The following is a 15,397-nucleotide window of genomic DNA, read 5'->3' as shown; positions in this document are numbered from 1 at the left end:
GCAGATCAAAAGCACCCTAAAACAATTGCTGGTATGGAGAACTCACATAATCTTTCCCTTGGTCATAATCCTTGAAAAGCAGCAGAAAACCAGGAACAGGTCCTTCAGAGCTGGTCTGAAATACCAGGAAGATGGTACAGTGTACAGAATTAATACGACCGCGTTATAGAAAGATCTTGGGTATCCTTGAACCAAATCCCTGCACATATCAAGAGGAAATAACATTATGTTCCAATCCCTGTATATGGAACTTGGATAGACAAGGGACTAAAAGAGTGTCCCCACCCCTCAGGACATGACCAGCCATCAAGGAGGGACTCAGGGTCCTTGGAACAGGAGCACATGCCCACACAGATGCAGAAAGCTGGTCTCCAGGAGGTTAACATCATCACATCTCCATACTTGGGCCTTCCATCAACCTCTGTATCATGTAAGGTCCATGCACAGGACCTGGCTTAACTGCATGGAGTTTAGGCTTTGCCCAGACAGAGGCGGGAAGTCAGCTGTGCACAAAGTTCTGAGGCTGGGAATCTCTGTAAAGTATCCACCTTTGCTTCCATGAAGAAATCCAGAACACCAGCCTGAAGGATGCTTTCATAGTGCAGTACTGGCACTACAGTTCTGAGTGACCATGAGTAACATGGTGTGAGGGAGTCTTGGGGACCCAACCACAAGCACAAGTCAGTGGCTGAGTCTCCAGCCACCTCCATCAGCCAAGAAAGGAAGAGCCATTTGAACAATGACAGCTAGCAAACTCCCCCACCAACATAACTGTGGGGCTGCTGGGACAGCCAATGGAAGGGAGGAGGTAGCCTCACCCTCTCCAGCGGGGCTGAGGTGCTCCAGTCTGGGCAAGCAAGGTCGCCATGGACCCTCACTGCCTCAATCCACGCCTTCTGTGATGGTTTGTATATGCTTGGCCCAGGGAGTGGCACTACTAGGGGGTGTGGCCTTGTTGGTATAGGTGTGTCACTGTGGGCATGGGCTTTAAAACTCTCACCCTAGCTGCCTGGGAGCCAGTATTCTGCTAGCAACCTTCAGATGAAGACGTAAAATTCTCAGCTCCTCCTGGATCATGCCTGCCAGAATGCAGCCATGCTTCCACCTTGATGGACTGAACCTCTGGACCTGTAAGCCAGACCCAATTAAATGTCCTTTATGAGACTTGTCTTGGTCATGGTGTCTGTTCACAGTGGTAAAACCCTAAGATACCTTTTCAACTGCTCTGTGAGTTAGAGCTGTCTGAGATGCTCACCCTGGAGACAAGGCTCGAGGCTCCCTCTTGACCTCTTCCTAACTTGGTCAGGTGTGACCCTGGCTCTTGGACCACCAACTGGAGGTTCTGCCTTTCTCCTTGACCTTCTGCCTCCCTGATCACAGGCTTGCTGTGCAGTGGGGAGTGCCAAGGGTAGTGTTCTTTACATCTTTACATTGGCCACTTGCTGCCAAATGATGTTTTATGGACACAAACTTTGGCACCCTGCTTTCCGAGAGAATTCCTTGTACCATCCAAGACCACGTAGCTGATGTGCTGTCATGGAAAAGGAATGTGTAATGCAAAGAGCAAACTGGATGTCAGCTCAGTCTGTGATGTGTGACCCAAGATGACAAGCACATTGCTTAGCCTTGGGGGCCTTATAGTCCCTGCCTGCAGCAGAGAGGACTAGCAGCTGAAACCATGCTGATACAGATTAAAGGAAACCAAAAGATCACACTACGGTGTTGTAGTGGTTGGAGGGTATGACCCCCACAGACTCATGTGTTTGAATGCTTGACCCATAAGGAATAGCACTATTAGGAGGTGTGGCCTTGTTGGAGTGGGTGTGGCCTTATTGGAGGAAGTATGTCACTGTGGGGGTGGGTTTTAATGTCTCCTATGTTCAAGCTACACCTAGTGTGATACACAGTCTCCTTCTGCTGCCTGAAGATCACGATGTACAACTCTCCGCTCCTGCAACACTATGTCTGCCTTTCAAGTGCCATGCTTCCTGCCGTGATGATAATGCACTGAACCTCTGAACCTGTCACCCAGCCCCCAAATACATGCTGTCCTTTATAAGAGTTGCCTTGGTGATGGTATCTCTTCACAGCCGTAAAACCCGAACTAAGACAGGTGGTGACTGGCTTCATTGGGTGCTTAATAAATGCTCTCTGCTGCCTGGGAAGCCTTACAAGGTCCTTTAGATGCTAAAGGTTAGGCGTCACCCCAATGGTAGTGAAAGAGAAATGGGTGCCGGCACCCAGCAATACCTGGGGCTGCAGGGTCCCCATTCCTGCCTCACCACACAGAAGGGTCAAAGTAGCGGGGACAGAGCAGCAGCTCCCCAGTTTTCTGGAGTGGACAGAATCCGATGCTGTGTGTTCTGTGGATGGGCTTTTCCCACTCGCTGAGCTGAGTAACTCCTTCCGGTAGCAAGGATAGCGATGTCAAGCCAACAGCTTCTAGGACTCAGATGGCAGCTCAGTGACAGAAGGGACTGCTTGCTGCTCAGAGTGTTTTCCACTGCATTCTCCACTCTCTCACTCACTCGCTCTGCTGAAGGGTATTCAGCAGGATGTAGACAGCTGGCAGCCAGCCTCTGTGTGGAGGAGGAAAGCAGGCTAAGCACAAGGCCTCGAGAGCTGGGAGGTCACACAGTTTCCTCACCTCCAGCCTCCTCTGACTGACTAGCATGCTCCCCGCCCTCCCCCAGTGTCTGGTTTCCTCTGAGTAGTATTTCCAGAAACATGGCTGGAGTCGGGTAGTTGCTGTAGTTTTTTTGCCTTGTTTGTTTTTCAGCTTTGCAAGAGCACATTCTGCATATAGTATGGTGCTCTCGTTTCCAGTGTAGAATCCAACTGTGGGATCACTGCCTTCAATCAGTTTCAGGCCATTTTGGTTAGCAGCCTGAGGTCCTCCTCTTCCCTTAACTGTTAACCTCTCGTCCCAGCCACTGCCCTCCACGACCACTAATCCACCAGCTCTATAGATGCATTCTGAGAAACAATGTTATCTGGGAGAGAAGGTTTGGGGTTTTGGGGGGGTGGTTTTTTGGGGGGTTTTTTTGTTGTTGTTGCTTGGTTGGTTTTTGTTTTTGTTTTTTTTAGCTTTTTTCAATCTGGGAACACATCCCACTGTCTTTATGACTCCAGTTCCCTGCTCCATTCTTCTGGAAAGAGACTCTCTTGGACTTCTCCTGTCTTGACTGCTCTGAATAATGCATAATGTATTTTTAAAACAATGTCTCGTTTGGAGTTCTTCCTTCCCACACCTAGAGATAGAATCACTAACTACATGGTGAGTCACTGTTTAACATCTGAGGAACCACACTGTGTTGATTTCCAGTGGTGGTGGCCATATTACATTTTGTTCTCATCAGCAACACAAGCATTAATCCCTCCCCATCCTCACCAACAACTGGTACATTCTGTGTGCTTCTTGGTGTGTGTGTGTGTGTGTGTGTGTGTCTGTGTGTCTGTGTGTCTATGTGTACACTGTGTGTGGGTAGGTGTATAAGTGTGTCTTTGGTCTGTGTGTATGTATGTTTGTGTGGTGTGTGTTTCTTTTTCTTTTTTTTTTAAGACTTATTTATTTCATGTATACGAGTATGCTGTAGCTGTCTTCAGACACACCAGAAGAGGGCATCAGATCCCATTACAGATGGTTATGAGCCACCAGGTGGTTGCTAGGAATTGAACTCAGGACCTCTGGAAGAACAGAGCCCCATCTCCAGCCCCATTTGTGGTTTTCCCAGCCAGTCTAACTGGTATGCAGTGGTTATTACTCCACCCTTTTGACCTGCATTTTCTAATGTCTGTTTCTTCAGGGTGCTTTGGCCATCTGTGCACTCTGGGGAGCAGTATGTCCCCACGTTTTCACTCTTTCCTAATCAGATGGCCTCACTGATGTTGGATTGTGGTGTTCTTTATATATTATTGACCCCTTAGTGAATGGTTAGACATTCTCAACCCATTCTGTAGATTGTATTTTTATTTTATTTTTGTTTTTTGTTTTGTTTTTGTTTTGTTTTGTTTTGTTTCTGTTTTGTTTGAAACAGGGTCTCCCTGTACATATCCCTGAATGTCCTGGAACTCACTGTGTAGACAGAGCAGGCTGCCCTGAACTCAGGGAGAGCTCCCTGGCTGGGTCTAAAGGCATCCACCACTGCACCCAGCTTGCCTCTCTACTTTCCTGATAGAATTCTTTGATACAGAAAACATTTTCATAGTTTTGAGGTCCAATCTATTAGGTTTTTGGTTTTTAAATTTTGTCTTTGTTGGAGGGAGAGGGCTTGTTTTTTCTTCTGTGTTTGTTTTTTGTTTGTCGCCTGAGCATTTAGTAGAAAAAGCATCAGTTTTTGCTTCGATAAAACCAGAGAAACCCAGCACATACCTTCAGTTTGAGTTGCACAGTCAGGCAGGTGGATCTCTGTGAGTTGGGGGCTAGCCTGGTCTACATATTGAGTTCCAGGACAGCCAGAACTACACAGTGAAAAGCTATTTCAAAAATACATACATACATACATACATACATACATACATACATACATACATCAAATAATTTTTAAAATCCAAAGAAAAAAGCCTACATATGGAAACCAAACAGGAGAACAAACCACCTGAGAGCATGATAGGAAATTTATCATTTCCCTAGAGTTAGTTCTCTAAACATTCGGTTGTTTCTACCACACTTCTTGCTTGAGTTAAACAGCAGTTGCTGCGGCTCCTGGGTTTTTGTGAGGCACTGCTAACATGTCAGACAGAACTGAGATCTGAGCACTTGCTGGTTCCAGGGTCCTTTCTGTTCCAAATGACAGAAAGACAAAGGGAAATCACAGGTTCAAGTGGTCACAATGCGGAGGTGGGAAGAGCTGGTTTTTAACCAGAGCCCGATGCCATCTCTCAATCATTTCAGGCTTTTCTTTCATCGTTTTTTTTTTCCTGTCTCCACTGTGACCTGAATCTTCATTGCCTCACCCACTTCAAATGCTGAAACTCCAACCTTCAAGGTGATGGGAGGTGGTGCCTTTAGGAGGTGTTTAGTCAGAGTCCTGATGACAGTAATTTGTTTCCTTATAAAAGAGGCCTAGAGAGTATCCTTGCCTTTCAAGTGAAGTTATCAGGAAAAAATGACCACCTATGAACCAGGAAGCAGTCTCTCATTAGACAGTAAGTCTACTGGCACCTTGATTTAAGACTTCTCAGCCCTCGGTGCTAGAAATAGAGTCTCGTGTACTGTGATTATAAACCACCCGGCTTATAACAGCACTGACAGGGAAAACACTCTCCCATCTCACTCTCTCATTCTCTAAATGGCTTGGTTTTGGTTTAAACTTCCTGTTACCTTCTGGCCCCATTCCTGTGCATTGTGTGTAACTTCCTTTGTGTGGCTGGGGGGAGTGGTCATGAGATATATCCTTGCATAGCTTTTCTTACTATACTGTCCAAGTCCCAGTGAATGCTGACAAAGTCTCTTTGGATCATGTGCTCATCTCTGAACTAGTCTTTATGGCCTGGGAAATGGACAACTCTTGACTGGTGGGTCATTAGCTTAGGGGATTGTTTGTGTGCAGTGGATCCACATAGACACACAGAACATGCCCAAACCACTGTGAACATGTTACTGAGCATGTGCCAAGCGTGTGCCTCGTTTCCTTCAGTGGTATTCTTTGATGTATATGAAAACATGCTCTTATAAGCTAAAGACTTTTTGATCCATGGGAATTCCCAATAGAAAAAGATGGGATCTAACACTGGGAAATGGTAACTTTATAGACAGGAAGGTTTGTGTGCACACAATGGGTCAAGAATAGAGGAGTAAGAAATAGCACAAAGAAGTAAGTGTGCTCATGGCTTAATCTTTTAGAAAGCAAAAATAGTAATGAGTGTGGCTTTAAGAAGGGAAAGTCAGAAGGCTGGAGTAATATCACCAGCCTTTAACACCAGCACTCAGGAGGCAGAGGCAAGCAGGTCAGGGCTACACAAAGAGACTCACACAGAGAGACAGAAGTAGGGACTGGATCCAGGATACAATGCCTATGGGATCTGCTGAGGCAGATGGCCACATAGTCAGCAAGTGCTGGCATTCTCTGGAAAGACAGTCAACAGTGTAGTCTTCAGACAGGACAGGGACAGAGGGTGCTGGATTCCAACACTGTGAGTACCAGGAAGCCTAATCACTTCATTAATTTGAGCTAAACCTAAGTTGAGTTAAACAAGTTGAGTTTAAGTTAAGTTGAGTTAAAGTTGAGTAAGTCCAGAAAGGTCTAACTGTTGGGTGAGGAGAAGTGCGCTCAGGAGGGCACAGTGCTCCCTACAGGAGGCGCTGAATGAATTCCAGACAAGCAAAGGAGGGAATGGGAGCATGTTCGAGAGAAACTGCCAGGAGAGTGTTTCTGGGACCGGCTGCAGGGACAGTGATGGGAGACAATGTTGCAGTGAACAGAGGTAGAGACAGGTGTGGTCTGAGTGTGGACAAGAAGATACCAGGTGGTTTGAACACAGGTGGATATCTGTGGTGCCCTTTGGGAAGAGGAGACCCAAGGCTCAGCAGCCTTCTCAAATGGGAGAGATGCTAGCACCTGATTTGTAACCAAGTCTGTAGGATGGAGAAGGGCTGGTTCTCAGGAAGGGGCTCTGTGTCCGTGGAATTCGGCCGGTGAGTGAGCTGTGTTAAAAGGGTAAAAATAGCCGGGCGTGGTTGCGCACGCCTTTAATCCCAGAACTCGGGAGGCAGAGGCAGGTGGATTTCTGAGTTCAAGGCCAGCCTGGTCTACAAAGTGAGTTCCAGGACAGCCAGGGCTATACAGAGAAACCATGTCTCGAAAAAAAAAAAAAAAAAAAAGAAAGAAAGAAAGAAAAAAGAAAAAAAAAAAAGGTAATAATAGCCATCGCTGTACTTCCAAATGATATGGTCTTTGGAACCACAGTCCCACTATTCTCCTTCATGACAGACCCTGAGAACTCTTTTCTGTTATTTTCTCTGCAGGAAACTTCCAACTGATGGCAGACCCGGTTTCTTTTGAAACTGTGGCTGATTTAACCCGTTCTGTCCGACTTCCCCAGAGTCCTGTGGCCCCTAGAAGTCCTCCCCGCTTCCAGAACTCAATCCCCATCTCCGCAGACAATTTGCCCATGAAGCTCAGGAAAGGAGAAACACTGTCCTTAATTGGCTTTCAAGAGAGTCGGGGGAGGAGGCTGCTGCAATGCAAGGTGCTGAGGAAGAAGCCACCGCTGACAGTGCTCCTCCCCATGGACTGCAGGGGCCACTTCCTGGAGTGCCAGGACGACAGGTTCTACTCCATTGACACCATCGTGAGGTGGAAGATGCTTGCAGGGAGGAAACGCACGGTTAGAGTGCAAGCAAGACATCACCCGAAGCTCCTTGGCCCCCTGGTTCCAGAGCACTTTCGTGGACATTTAGTTTTGTATCCCTGTTTCTCAGTGACGGCAAATCTGCTAGGTAAGTAAGGCAAAAATTACTTTGGAGCATGTGTTAGTCTGTTTTCGGGTCCTAGAACAAAAATCCTTGAAGCAGGGATGCTTATTTTCAAAAAATGAGGTTTTATAAACCAGCTCTGGAGAGTGAAAGGACGCGGCACCAGCTTGGACGGAACTTCATTGTAGTGGAATCGAGTCAGGGTTTTTTGCACTAGAGAAAGATCACGTGGTAAGACAGGAAGCCATAGCAGGGAGGCAGTATTGCTGTCCTCTTGAGAAAAGAACTAGCCAGTGTGCTACTAGAACTGCCTTGATCCCACCATGTCTTACTTAAAATCGCCCCTCTAAGGACCATATTTTTAGAACAGGGGATCTTGCAGGACAGGCTCGGATCATGTTCAAGCACCTATGCCAGAGACAATGAAAGCAAGGACACTGCCCCCTACAGGCATGGAAGGGTATTTGCTTCAAGGGCAAGTGGTGGAATAAAGAGCAGTGGCTCCAGGTTGGGCCAGCAACTTGCCAAGGCCCATGGATCTGTAGATTGGTGGGGTGAGGAACCCCGGAGACAGCTGCAAAGATCTCATTTTCAGAAACTGGCTAGGTCTCACCTCACTGGCCTCACCCCTTGATTTATGAAGAACTATTAGATGCTATAGACGTACTCCCCCCAACCCCACCCCCGAGGTGATTTATGCTTTGAGTTACATATCCGCTCCATCCCGTCGGCCATCATTGCATTCTTATCGTCATATATATTTAAACACATTCCTGGTAGACCTAAGACGCTTTAATTTAACTCCCTTAATAAATATCCATACCGTGGTGACAGCCAGGTGGGTTTGTGAGAGGATGAAAAAAGAAGTCTCTCCTTTGAGAAAATTTATTATTGATGTATTTTCTTATGTCATCATAAAAGCTAGTCCCTCACTACCCATTAGTTTTACAGGGTTGTTTATGGTCCACGTGAAAGCCAGACTCTAGCGCACTCTTCCATATTCTCACGGACCCCGTCACTTTATCATCCTTTGCAGAAAATGCCGCATTCTATTAAGCATGAATTTACAGTAGCCTTAAATTTTCACTCACTGGAAGATCCCTTTAAGTAGGCAGTTTCTATAAAAGACTAATTATCTCCATGGACAAGCACGAGGGTTCCTGGTCTCCATTGTTGGTTTTCCAATAGAAACCTTGCTTTGATTTGTTGCACCACAGCTTTATCAGCTATATTTAGAAGGACGGTGACATGTTCCTCAAACCCTCATGCCACACTGTCTCCATAGCGCATGTCTGTTTTTTTATTCTCAATCCTCTCGGTCTTTTGAGTAACGAGACGACAACAGCTGTGTGTATGATAGAAGGAGTTGGTCTAGCATCGAAGCCCCGAGGGGACCAGGGTAAGGAGGGTCACTCACCTGTGTGCAGTTCTGAGGCTGACTGTAGAGGCAGCTCTCTGACCTGATCCTCTGAGATTCAGTCCTCTTCCCAATCTTCTCCTGGTGAGCAGCTTCTCCCCTTGTCTCACTCTGCCTTCTGAGGCTTATAGCATTTGGCGTCTACTGAAATGAGTGAATAGTGCTTATTGCTAAAAATAATGAGGCAAGACTGGGGCTGGGCCTTAGTGGTAGAGCACGTGCTTAGCATTGGGTGAAGCCCTAGGTCTAATCCCTAGCACTGAAAGGGGGCTGAGGGGTTGGAGAGATGACTTCTGTGGGGCCATGCACACATATGACATATATACACATATATGCACACATACACACAAACATGAATAAAAGTAAATAAGTCATTCTAAATCAGTCACAGTGGCTATATTAGAAATCAGCTGAGAAGTTGAAAACACGTTTATTTATACTCACTTTAGAATAGCAATAAATGTATTTCATCTTCAAAACAAATTGGCAGACCAGTAAATTGGCAGTGATTTTAAAATAATAATAAAAAAAAGGACATACATAATTAAACTTTCTGGTCACATTTTAATTTTTAAAGGACACGGGTGGGGGGGGGTGCTGAGAAATGAGAGACAGATGCTTGCTCCTTGGGTCGTGCAAATGTCGGCTCTCTTCATTGCCTGTCCAATGCCACCTTCCATTTGGAATTTCTGAAATTTAAAAGAATACATGGAGATCCCCATAACGCTACCACTTGCTGCTCTCGCTGAGGACCAGGGTTCGTTCCATTCTCAGCACCCACAAGGCGGCGCACAATGGTCGGTAACTCTAGTCCTCTTCTGGTCTCCACACATGGGGCCAACTTATACCTGCAGCCAAAATATTTGTACATCTAAGTAAAAATAAAGTAAATATTTTTTTTTAATTTAAGCAAAAGAAATCTCTGTAAGTTTGTGATCCCAACCCTTGGGAGACTGAGGCAGGAGGATGCTGAGTTCAAGGCCACAGCCACATTTTGATAGGCTTCTACTCATTCGTTTGTAATACAGTCATGCAGAAACATATATGCCTAAACCTTCCTAGATGGCCCCAAGCAAATCGCATCCCCCATCCCTCTCTAGGGACCACTACTTTGTTCCCTCTTCATCCAGTCCCAGAGACTGAGGCTGGCCTGTGAAGATGATATCAACCCACTTTCCTTACTTCACTGAATAGCTAACCAAGAAATGGAAGTTCTAAGAGAATTTAGGAATATGAAGGCAGAAGAGGAATTCCAACCACACGGCTGCCCTCTGCTTCCACCAGGCTGGCCTGGGTTCTGCTGATTGCACAAGGGAGGGTAACTGTTTTCTGGGGCTGTCTCCCATCTTCTGCCCAGAGATTCCTTTTGCATCTTTCACAGCTAATGAGTGCTCCCTGGCTCTGAAGAAGAGTGTAGATTCTTTTGTCAATCCTGTGCTAAATTCTTCTCAAATGTCCTATTCTGGGGGCACTTGATTCTTCCAAGAGCTAGAGCTCCACGTCTTAACCCCAGGCAAAGACATTGAGAGCTTCCCTGGCTGCCTGGGGTGTGGACAGTGGGCGTGGGAGCTACAGCACACTCAGTTGTGTCCATTCTTTCAAGAAGGACCCCTTGTGTCCTCTATAAAGAAAGCAACTTCACTATTCCATTTACAGCCAGGATCAGACACATTGACAGATCACACAGCAATGGAGGCCTTGAGCCATCTTGCCACTGGATTCACCTTAACATCCCATGCAAATCTATCAGGTGACACGTTACAGCCCATAAAAAGAGGATTGTAAAGTGTAGACGCATGAACCACCACATGAAGCTAGCAGCAGCAGTTCCTTCCAGACTCACCACCTTTCTCAAAAGCCTCACGCTGTCTCCCTTTTGACTTTCCCAGGTGAGACCCGGGTTAGCATCCCCTCCGATCTGGATATCAGTGTTACTGAGATTGCCCGCCTCGATCGTAAGCCCAGGACAACGATGAGACAAATATACAGCATGGAAGAAAGCAAGTTCCCAGTGAGAGTTAAAATAATGAATGTGGTCCAGTCGGAGAGCAAGGAGTACCCAAAGCCTCTGAAACGTGGGCAGCTCTTAACCATCCTCAAGACTGAAGAGGTGAAAAAATTCGTTGCCTCTGAGATTTCCCAAGGAAAGAAAGGGAAGTGTTTTCTCGTCCCATACACCTATCAGGGCCTGGTGCTTAGGAGAGGTCGTTATTTTTATGCTGTCTCTGATGTTGCTGCTGCCATGAAGCATGGAGAGCTCTGCTTCCAGGCCTCCCAGGACTACACCTCCTACCTGGGATCGTTTGCATCTTTCAGAGCCAACGAGTGCTTCCTGGCCCTGAAGAAGAGTGTGGTTTCCGCCGAGATTCACGGTGAGCTGCACAGGGTGGAAGTGCTCAAGTGCCTGAACATTGCCACTAAAGCCCACGTCAAACTGCCCTTGTTTGCCGTAGGTAAGTTCCTGGAGCTGTTTGACGGCGCTAGGCCAGGGACCCTGCAGGAGCTATGCCAAGTCACAAGACTGCCGTGCCACGTCAGAGTGACCAGCCCAGATCCCTCCATGACTGTAGACCCTCTATATGGAACTAAGGAACTGAGAATTGAAAATGTCATCATTGAACAATGCCTCATAGCCAAAGATGAACCAACACTGGAGGACATAATCTCCTCAGCAGACATGTACAGGGAGTGGCCAGAAACCACATTTGAAATCCCGATTGAGAAGATAAGCTGTGAGGTGTTAGTGGTAGAAGAGCGTTCGTGGATAGCTGATGTCAGGAAAGAGAGATGCAGGCCTCTCCAGAGCATCCAGGAGGTCACTAAGGAGTCTCTGGCCTTTAGTAATTGCTTGGTTATTCGCCGTCCACCACCACCTGTTCCAAAGCCCAGAAGTTTGTTCTAAAAAAAAAGAAAATATGACTACTATCCCTTGCTTTGTATACAGGATCACTAGCACGCTCAGGAACTGAGTATCTGGAGTTCTCTAGAGCCGAAAAGGAGCCCCCAGAGGTGGGAGCCCAGAGGAAATCGCAGGTGTTGAGACGTGATTTCCATCACCCCTGTATGTTTGCTATACGTTGTGTTATCATTCTGTTACTGTGACATAATGCTTGGATAATCAGCTCATGGGGGTGGGGGAGTGGTGCGGAAGGGAAGGTTCCTTTGGGCTCAGAGTTTCAGAGATTTGAGTTCATGACCACCTGGCCCCACTGCCATCACAGTGGGAACATGCAGTGGATCAAAGCTGCCCACCTCATGATTGGTGGGTGGGAAGCGGAAAGGTTCCCATGTCCCTTTCTATAAGCCCCCAGGAACATAACTCCCTTCATCAAGGCGCCACCTATTTATTAGTGGCTCCCAAAAGCATAGTCTCCATTATCTCCCAAAAGTACTGCATGCTGGAGACCAAGCCTTTAACACACGAGCCTTTGTGGGACTCCTATTAAAAGCATTGCGGCTGGGCTGGAGAGATGGCTGGGATTGCTCTTCCAGAGGTCCTGAGTTCAATTCCCAGCAACAAAATGGTGGCTCACAACCATCTGTAATGGGCTCCGACGCCCTCTTCTTGTGTGTGTGTCTGAATCTACAGTGTACTCATACGCATAAAATAAATAAATAAAGACCATCCCAGCTTTCCTGGGAGACCGACTTTTTTCCTCGCTATGCATGGGAAGTGGGGCTCTGACACCGTGCATGGCCATAGCACTCTTCTTTCAATGAAAGTAAAATTCTATTTATTCAGCAGGGATGTATGTTTATCATCAAACGTGATTGTCCATATGGTCCCAGGTTTGGAACCACCTCCCCCCACTTCCTTTGTAAGAGGGCCTGGCACGTAGTACACACTCAAATAAATCTCTTGGGTGAATAGTAGAGTGCACACTTTGATTTCCAGCACCTACATTAGTACTGTGTCTGCCTCCTTGCCCCTCTATAAAGAAGGTACCATCACCCCTCCCAGTTGCTCAAAGCAGACAGCTGGAAAACTTTTCCTTACCCATCCAATTAATCAATTGGTCACCATGTCTAGCCAATTTCTACAATTCCTATTTTTTTTAAGATTGATTGATTGATTGATTTAATGTATAGGAGAACACTGTAGCTGTCTTCAGACACAGCAGAAGAGGTCATTAGATCCCGTTACAGATGGTTGTGAGCCACCATGTGGTTGTTGGGAATTGAACTCAGGACCTCTGGAAGAGCAGTCACTGCTCTTAACCGATGAGCCTTCTCTCCAACCCCCAACAATTCCTATCAATCTCTCACCTCTCACCTTTGCCCAGCTCCATCTCAGACCCCCTTCTGGACCAAGTTGTTTCTCTTTTCATTGTTAATCTTCCATTGAATCCCACCATTTTCCTGTTGGCTCTCCATCCTAAGCGAAGAGATACCTCAAGATCAACATATAAAGAGATATCTAGGTAAAGAGATACCTAAGCAAAGACCAACGTATGAAGAAAGAAAGCGTTCAGAGCCCAAGTGTCTTGTTGTCTTAGGAAAATGTCCAGTCATCTAGAACAATTTCTAAGGCTGTCCATCCACTGTCCAGTAGCTTCTGACCTCGACCCTAGCTCGTTTCTCTATCACTCGGAGCTCCAGCCAGAACAGGCAAATTCTAGATTTCCCTGGCGTAGCTTTGAACCCATGGTCACACCATAGGTTTACCTTCGAAGGCTTTCTACTTTCTTAAGCATAACTTCTTCCCATTCTCCAACTCTCGCTGTACACTGCATTGTCCCTCCAAGTGACTTCTCTGGGTTTCAAGTCCATCTTAGTCTCTGCTCTGCCTGCTTCAGAATCATAGCCCAATGGATAAGAATGAACAGTGCTGTCAGCTGGAGAGATGGCTCAGCAGCAGTTAAGAGCACTGGCTGTTCTTCCAAAGGACCTGGGTTCAATTCCCTAGCACCCACATGGCAGCTCTCAAACTGTCCGTGATTCCAGTACCGGGGTATCTGACACCCTCACACAGACATCCATGCAGGCAGAACACCAATGTGTGTAAATAAAAATCAATAAGTCATTTAAAAACAAAAGAGTACGCAGCACTGCAGTTAGATAGATGACAATCACACCCTCCACGGCAACAGCGCCTCCCCTGGAGCTTTGTGTCCACCCTGCCAACTGGATAATCCTGACTCCCTTTCACTCATCATTGTAGAACTGAAGGAGACAATCTGTAAGAGCAGAGCACCACGGAGAAGCAGTGGAGACACAGTCACTGAGCACCTGTCTAGTGACTTCCCACATATACTACAGACCTTGTGCTCTGCTCTCACAGACTGTCTCCTTCAGTTCTACAATAATGAGTGATTATCCAGTTGGCAGGGCCAGTTGCTATGTCTAGTGCTATGTGTGATTTCTTTGGCAGAAAGGGAAACAGAAAACCCAGTTTGCCAGTCTGGCAAGTGATCTGAGAACAGCGTAAGAATCTGGAAGGGCTTTGGAGACAAGTGGCTTACTTGGAAGGTGGTCCTGGGATGTAGGTGAGTCCATCAGAGAATGGAGGGAAACAGTACAAGCCATCTCATGGGCAGATCCTGCTGTGGGCTGCAAGGCTCAACTCTAGGAAGCCACTTGGTCTAGGATCAGCAAGCTACAGCAGGTGAGCCAAGACCTGTAGGGTAAGACTGGTCGTTATGATTTTAAATGGTTAGAAGATATTCCAAGGAGACAGCGGGCAGGCAGAGAGCAAAGCTTTCCTCTTGCAGTTCCTTACCTAGCAGCAGTTCTTGCCCTTTCGAAAGGGTCATTTATCAGATACCCTGCATAAGATCCTGGCTCTTCCAGCTTACTGCTTTCAAAGTAGGCTCTAACCCTGGACCTTAGTGTCTCTTGAGCACATGAGCCTTTCACACCTGGGTGACTCTGTATCTGTCAGAACCTCACAGTTCTATAGATCTGACAGGAGATTTGAAAGACATTCTGCTCTTTCCTAGACTCTCCTGGTCTGCTGTGCAGAGAGAATTGTCTCTCATCCCTCTGATTGATAAGAGCCCTGTACACACAACACAGAGGAGTCAAATTCAATTGTGATCTGCAAGACAGTGCCAAGAAGCTATGGGTCCGCTTTATAACGCCCCATTACTTAGACTGGGAAATATGTCTCTGAGTTGTCTAGCATTCCAAAAAACACAGAAATGCTTGCTTTGTTTTAATCAGTACCTTTTTATGTGATAAGAAAGAGTAAAGCACACTAAAAACATCTGCTATTAACAAAACACATCTAAAATAAAATGAAAGCTGCATGTCAAATTTGGGGAAATATTTTTAACAGTTATGACAAACTAATGATAACAGTGAGGATGTTACCCAGAATGCCATCTGGGCAACTAGAGTCATGTAATGGGATAAGTAGAGAGGTTAAACAGAAAACCAGAGGTGCTATAAGAGAAATAGCCACGAAATACATTAAGCAATGCCTAGCTTCAGTATAATGGTGGGAATTAAAGCATTAGAAAATGAATCTTTTCATCCATTGTAATGCAAAAGGTTAGAGTTTTGCCAAAATTTTCTCAGGATGATGCTCTAACTGGTCTGCATCATGTAAGGAAGTAAGATGC

The 15,397-nt window shown here is 46.3% G+C and overlaps 1 protein-coding gene across 1 annotated transcript in view; it reads left to right on the top strand.

The window, feature by feature from the left end:
* The window catches only part of Themis3 (thymocyte selection associated family member 3), a 40,124-nt gene extending 27,660 nt beyond the window's left edge, over positions 1–12,464 (top strand). Inside the window, exons 3-4 of the mRNA NM_028998.2 lie at positions 6,968–7,441; positions 10,724–12,464. Coding sequence (NP_083274.1) covers positions 6,968–7,441; positions 10,724–11,736 — 1,487 coding nt within the window. The 3' untranslated portion in view covers positions 11,737–12,464. The remainder of the gene's footprint in view (positions 1–6,967; positions 7,442–10,723) is intronic.
* The last annotated feature ends 2,933 nt before the right edge of the window (positions 12,465–15,397 follow it).

The sequence above is a fragment of the Mus musculus genome, chromosome 17 (genome assembly GCF_000001635.26).
Source record: "Mus musculus strain C57BL/6J chromosome 17, GRCm38.p6 C57BL/6J".
Lineage (NCBI taxonomy): Eukaryota > Metazoa > Chordata > Mammalia > Rodentia > Muridae > Mus > Mus musculus.
The sequence above is the reverse complement of the archived record's forward strand: the minus strand, read 5'-3'. Positions and strand labels throughout refer to the sequence as shown.